The 7301-nt window shown below is 39.0% G+C and overlaps 1 protein-coding gene and 1 long non-coding RNA gene across 2 annotated transcripts in view; both read left to right on the top strand.

Annotated features, from left to right (window-relative positions):
• LOC112127212 overlaps positions 1-7301 on the top strand; it is a 581355-nt gene that overhangs the window by 467323 nt on the left and 106731 nt on the right. The gene's annotated exons all lie outside the window — the stretch shown is intronic.
• On the top strand, positions 1165-6996 carry LOC106661014. The gene has a single exon (XM_014384113.2). It carries the CDS (start codon positions 1629-1631, stop codon positions 6852-6854), a length of 5226 nt encoding a protein of 1741 aa, XP_014239599.1. The 5' UTR covers positions 1165-1628; the 3' UTR covers positions 6855-6996.

Genomic DNA, 7301 nt, shown 5'->3' with positions numbered 1-7301 from the left:
ATTTTCAGAGAAATGTTTAGATTAAAAGATATCACGATTTTCCGACGCCAGGACGTGATATCTTTCAAAATCGATAAAAAGCGAAATTACTCTGAAATGGTTGAGAATCGGACCATGGACAATATGAACTTTTTTGTTCATTTTAGGGTGAAGAATCTACTGGAGAAGTTTGTAGCACGAGTAGCAATTCACCCTGTATATATAACTAATTGTAAATAATGTTTATGCGGCAATTAAGGCAAAATCCTGTTTTATATATTTTTTTAAATCACAAATTAAAAGATGTTTATGTTTATCATTATTCAGAAATCGTGAGATGCGGTCTGGTGTGATGTAGGTTTCAGAAAAACATTTTCTTTGTCGTGCCAACGTTTCGAACTTTGTTGAGATCATCTTCAGGGTTCAAAATGTTTGTCTTCTGTGTAATTGCGATTTGTCCTGCGTGTAAAGACACGACACGCAAGAATGGCACAATTACACAGAATCCAAACACTTTGAGCCCTGAAGATGATCTCAATAAAGATCAAAACGTTGACACGATACAGAAAATGTTTTTCTGAAACCTACATCACACCAGACCGCATCTCACGATTTCTAAATTAATTAACGTTATGTTTTATAATATTTGTTTTTGCATGCTCTAAATAACTATAATAATAACGAAAATTAAAAAATAATTGGTTAATTAATTTGAAGTCATGTCTCAATATCAAAAAATCTTGTTTAAGTTTTTATTGTTTATATATTTTTTACTGTTATTCATTGATTTCTTAAATAGATAAATATTGTCTTAAAAATTTATAAACCACAAAATTGTGGGGTTGTGCCATATTTAATACTAAAATGTGTACAATTTTATTTTTTCTTGTTTTCTATTTGTAATATAAATTGTAAAGTGTGCATAAATTGTATGTATAATGTAAGGCATACAACTCACGTTAAGTGGAAGAAAGGTTCACGTCGACTAACTTTGCGTGGTTAAACAAAACGTTTAATCAATCAATCAATCTACTTCTCTCTACTCTCGCTCTCTCTCACTCTCTCCTTCGTCTTTTAGTAGTTTTTCCCTGGTATTTTTCTATCACAATCATTATTTTTCGTTCAAATTGCCCTCCACCGAGTAACGGAAGTAATAGAAAAATCTCTCGAAGAAAAACNCGGCCGGATTCTCAATTGTAAAAGTTAAAGTAATTCTTATTAAAATTGGTGAAATTCAAGTTGCAGCTCGCATAGAAAAGATAATCCGCTTACAGTTATCGCTAGCCGCACTATCTCTTACGGATCCCGATACGTCGTACTTTCACTTTCATCAAAAATAAAACAATTACTTGTGATCGGTCTAATTAATTTTTTTTTTTCAACAAATTTGGTTAAATTTTCATAATTAAACCTGTCAATAGAGTGGTTACTTCATATGTTTCATTAAATATTCAAATTCAATTTAATTCATAAATTTTATTCAGTTAATTACAATTACGCCCAACAAAGTTATATTAAATATTAAAGTGTGACACCTCCTGTTAACCTGTACCTTCCATACTATTTAGTAAAATCATTAATTCTTATTTTCCTCTTGATTATTTCCTTTGTTTATTATAACCTTTTGACAGTTATTACCATCTATAAACATGCCGATAGAAAAAGACGGTAATGCAGGAGGCTCCCAGTTTTCATTGTCGGAAAAACAGACTGCCAAGCTCAATTATTTAAAATGTAAGCGAGATACTCTGCTTACGCGTCTTCAACGATCCCACGACCGCTTCAAAACCATAAATGCTGAAACAGCATCCAGTTTTTCTTCGATCTATGAGAGGATTGATTATTTGGAGGCCGATATCAACAAAATACAAGACGATATAATGAAGTTTAATTCAGAACTTCCAAAAATATCATACGGTCTTGAGGTTAATGAAGTGCAGGAAGCTGTTGAGGATATGCTCCTAGAAATGCGACAATTATACGGACGTTTTTCCTCGCCTCTCGCTACACAACATGTATCGTCTCCTACGTCCCAATCCAATTTATTAAAAAAATTGAACGTACCCACCTTCGATGGGAAAATAGAAGACTGGTCAAATTTCATCTCACTGTTTGATTCTTTAGTGCATAACAAAAAGGAGCTCACTCCTACAGAAAAATTCCAGTACCTTCTTTTATGTTTAAAAGATGAACCTCTATCTATTGTCAGCATTTTTAAAATTACTGACGAGATGTACCCCTGTGCTTATCAGGCTTTGCAGGATCGTTACCAAAATAAACGATTGCTAGCGGCGGTCTACGTCAACCAAATTTTGAATTTTTCCCCTCTTAAATCTCCCTCACACCAATCCTTGAGTAATTTTTTGACGGTTCACAAAAATTCCATTAACGCGTTAAAGTCTTTAAATCTTCCGAACCTCTCTGATTTCGTATTATTTCAATTGGCTGTGAATAATCTTGATCCTACGACCCGCAAGGAATTTGAAAATCAAAATTCCTCCTTAACAATACCTTCATTTCAAAATTTAATGGATTTTGTTACTGAGAAAAATAGGGTCTCCGAAGTTTGTGCATGTACTCCCTCCTCTTCTGGAAGCCCTAGTCAGAAACAAAGACTACCTACGACGAACAGAGTTAAGTATATGAACACTTTGCTTCGCAAAACCTCTGCTCCTACTCACGCCCTCGCTGTTGAAAATTCTTCTAGGATTTGCAACAGATCCTGTATTTTGTGCTCGAGCTCTCACGTCTTTACTCAATGTCCTAATTTGCTGAAACAGGACATCAATCAAAGATACCAAACCGTCCGAAGATTGAAGAGATGCTTCAATTGTTTGGGTGCTCATGCTCGAGAACAATGTACTTCCACACGTGCTTGCCGATTGTGTGGCACCAATAAGCATCATACGTTGTTGCATCCTACCTGGGCAACTGATTTTCCGAATGCGGACGTTTCTTCTCGTCTTTCGCCCTCGCCTAAAATGGAAGCACCTATTGCCGATCCTCCCCCCAATAATCAAACTCTATCTTGTCAGCTCAGTAATTCTCAAACATCTGTTATGTTGGGTACGGTCCAGGCATGTGTCCAGGATTCATGGGGAATTTTCCGCCCAGTTCGCGCACTTCTTGATTCTGGATCGCAAATATCTGCTATTTCTCTCAGTTTGGCCAAGAACTTAGGCCTTCCCATATCACCCTCATCCATCTCTTTATCTGGAGTCAATAAGTGTATCACTCGACCTCATGGTATCGTCGCATGTAATATTAGGCCTCGCTTTAATAATGGGAATGCGTTCTCTTTGGACATGTTGGTACTCTCTAATATTGCTAATCCTCTCCCGTCGATGTCAGTTTCTCAGGAAGTTCTTCAACGATTCCAAAAGCTATCCTTAGCTGATCGAACATATCACATCCCTGGAGCTGTGGACATGATTCTCGGGGCTGATAGTTTTTCGGACATTATTGAAGAAGGAAGTACAATATTGCCCGGCCAACCCTGTGCAATGAAAAGCATCTTTGGATGGGTTATTTATGGCAAGGTCAATTCCTGTCCACCAGAGAACCCTCAGACATCTCTCACTGTCTTTTCAGATCAACCAGAATTCGACGTACGCTCCTTTTGGGAAGTGGAAGAGGTAAAAATTCTACCCTCTGAAGATCCAAATGATTCATTTTGTGAAAGCCACTTTAAGGAAACCCATTACCGAGAGCCCTCAGGACGTTACGTAGTTTCATTGCCATTCTCTCCCGATGCTTCTCCTCTTATGACGAACCGCCCTAACGTTTTCCGCTCTTTCCTATCGTTTGAACGACGCTTAAGGAAACATCAAGAATATTTCAACTCATATCAAGAGTTCATGAAGGAATATCTGGTCCTTAATCATATGCAATTATCCACTAATCCTTCGACTTACGTTTTACCACACCATTGCGTATCTAAAAGTTCTTCCTCTACGACGAAGGTTCGTGTGGTGTTTAACGCTTCCTCTCCTGATTCTTCAGGTTGTTCACTTAATCAAAGGCTTTTGAGTGGCCCCAAACTTCAGTCCGATCTTAGCGATATCCTCACTACATTTAGGCAATATGCGGTAGGATTATGCGGAGACCTCAAAATGATGTATCGTCAGATTATTTTACACCCGAAGGATAGGCGTTTCCAACACATTTTTTGGCGTCCCCATAATGAAAGTAAAGTTCTGGAATATGAACTTAATACCGTGACCTACGGAATGACCCCCTCTGCGTATCTAGCACAAAGAGTTCTACGCCAATTGCTTATCGATGAAGGCGCAAATTACCCTTTGGCCAAAGAAGCCCTCTCTCATCAAACGTACATAGATGACGTCATCACCGGCGCTTCTAGCCCTGAGCAAGCTCGTGTATTAAGATCACAGTTAATTTCATTGCTTTCGAAGGGTAGGTTTGAGTTGAGAAAATGGTCCAGCAATGATGCTTCCGTGCTTGCTGACTTACCCTTTGATCATCTGGAGGTTCCGGTCATCTTCGCAACTGATGACAAATGTATAAAAATTCTTGGGCTAAATTGGAACCCGAAAAGTGATTGTTTTAAATTTAATGTCCAGTCCTTCGATGCGTTACCAACTAAAAGATCCATACTCTCATATGTAGCAAGAATATTTGATCCTCTCGGATTTCTCACGCCCGTTACTTTCTGGATCAAGTATTTTTTGCAACGTCTTTGGCTTACCAAAGTCGATTGGGATGAAACCCTTCCTTCCGAGCTTCTCTCTTCGTGGCAATCCTTCGCGTCAGAAATTCTATCTCTGATTGATTTTCAAATCCCTAGATCCTTTTTCTTCCCCAATACTACCTGTCATTTATTGGGATTTTGCGATGCTTCAGAGAAGGGTTATGCTGCTGTTACATATCTTCTCTTTCAGAGTCATAATAAAAGGCAGCTTTCCTTTTTAAAGGCCAAAAGCAAAGTAGCACCTCTTAAAACCATATCAGTACCCCGTCTCGAACTTTGCGCTGCCCTACTTCTCTCCCGACTCGTCCAGCATATCCCTGAATTAAGCTTCTCCTTTAAGTCTCGACATTATTTTTCCGATTCCATGATAGTTCTTTCATGGTTGTCGACTCCTCCTCATCAACTCAAGACCTTTGTTGCAAATCGGGTGGTACAGATTTTGGAAACAACAGAGCCATCTGATTGGAAACATATTTCAACTAACGACAATCCAGCCGATTGCGCCTCTCGAGGTCTTACTCCCGCTGCATTTACGAAGTATGATGCTTGGGTGGAGGGTCCCTCGCTTCTTAGTGACCCCTCTTTTCTTCAACCTCAATCGCTCACTTTAATACCCTCACAAGAGTTGGTGGATATCAAGCAGTCTATTAGTTGTCTTGCTTGTGTGCCCGATGAAAACTTGTTAATAACCACATTTTCAAGGTTCTCGACACTTAGCAAACTCCAACGGGTTTTTGCATATGTTAATCGTTTCATTTCTAACGCCTGCAAAAATTGCGATAATTCTCCAGCTGGTCCCTTGACAGTCCCTGAATTGGATCAGGCTCTACACACATGTATACAGGTGACACAACGATTTTATTTTACTAAAGAATTGGCGCTTCTTAAGAACAATGGTCACAGTAACCACTCACTTCTTTCTCTGTCCCCATTCCTAGATAAAAAAGGGCTTCTCAGGGTGGGCGGCAGATTAGACCAGTCCTTATTACCTTTCCCTTCCAAACATCCAATAATTCTACCTAAGAAATCTCACATCGCTGCCTTAATATGTGACTACTATCACACCATTTCTCTTCACTCAGGCCCATTAACTGTCCAATCTCTGATTAGGCGAAAATATTGGATTGTCTCCTCACGTTCTTTAATTCGTCAACGCATTCGCCGGTGTCTAACTTGCCATAAATTCAGAGGGGAAACAGTGATTCCTCTTATGTCGGATCTACCTTCCTTTCGAAGCAAACCCTCTCGTGCTTTCACTCATGTCGGAACAGATTTCGCCGGTCCCTTCATGGTTCGGGAATCCCTTCGACGAAAACACCTTCTTACGAAAGGATACTTATGCATCTTCATATGTATGTCGACTAAAGCGGTTCATTTGGAAATGGTTTCTAAATTGAGCACGGAAGCTTTCTTGTCTTGTTTTGACCGTTTTATCTCACGAAGGGGTTTACCTCTAGTCATCTACTCTGACTGCGGTCGAAATTTCGTTGGAGCTTCTCGTCAATTAATCGAATTTCGGCAATTTCTGAGTGACGAAGAAAAGGTACTTCAGTCTCATGCCGCTCAGAAGGGTATCTCATGGAAATTCAATCCTCCCGCTGCACCTCACTTTGGTGGGATATGGGAGGCTGCGGTCAAATCTTCGAAAAGGCTGTTGCATCGTCTAATCGGAGATACTTCGTTAACCTTCGAGGAATATTGTACATTGTTTGCAAGAATCGAAGCAGTCCTCAACAGCCGGCCTCTATGCGCTATTCCTCCCGATCATAAAGACGACTCCGATTTTCTCAGTCCAGGGCACTTCTTAACGGGAGCTCCCTTACTCGCTCCACCTGAACCGGATTTTTCGGAGCAGCTTCCTCCTTTTACTCGTTGGAAGCGAGTAAAACAACTGCATCAAATATTTTGGAGAAGATGGTCTTCTGAATATTTAAATACGTTACTGCAGCGGAATAAATGGCAGAAGGCCACCCCATCCATAAAGCCCGGGGAAGTCGTCTTTATCAAAAACGCTCGTACCTCTCCGCTTTCGTGGGCCATAGGGAGAGTACAAGAGATCTTTCCTGGCCCCGACTCGCGTACTAGGGTGGTCAAGGTGCGAACTACCGCCGGTTCCTTCATAAGACCTGTCCACAACTTACTTACACTTCCTCCTACTGCCTAAGAACCCTATTTACTTTCTCCTTGTATATAGTTTAATATTTTTTGTTTAATTTCTATAGAAGTGTAAATTTTCTTTAAAATTTGGTGGGCGGAATGTTTACGCCAACTGTACCTTTGTACATAGATTGTAAATAGTCCAACAAGTAGTTNTAATAAATAAATTTAATTAAAAAAAAAAAAAAAAAAAAAAAAAAATTGCCCCCCATTTCTCCGGCACGTTAAACTCTCATTTTTTGTTTCTTTTTTTATTTTAATATCTTGATATTCCACATTAATTCTATCTTTATACAACCCTTTCTCACATTCATTTTCTCTCTTTCTCTCAATATCTATCTATCTATTACTATATCAACACATCTATCAATTTGTTTATCTATCTATCTGTTAATATTTGTATATTATTTTATAATAAACTAAGAGGTTATAGAGAAAAACCGATCTAGGTTTT

The sequence above is a fragment of the Cimex lectularius genome, unplaced genomic scaffold (genome assembly GCF_000648675.2).
Source record: "Cimex lectularius strain Harlan isolate CLEC.00 unplaced genomic scaffold, Clec_2.1 scaffold114, whole genome shotgun sequence".
Classification (NCBI taxonomy): Eukaryota; Metazoa; Arthropoda; class Insecta; order Hemiptera; family Cimicidae; genus Cimex; species Cimex lectularius.
The sequence above is the reverse complement of the archived record's forward strand: the minus strand, read 5'-3'. Positions and strand labels throughout refer to the sequence as shown.

Excerpts from the sequence above, each read along its gene's own strand:
- LOC106661014 (XM_014384113.2), top strand. The coding sequence starts at position 1,629 with ATGCCGATAGAAAAAGACGGTAATGCAGGAGGCTCCCAGTTTTCATTG.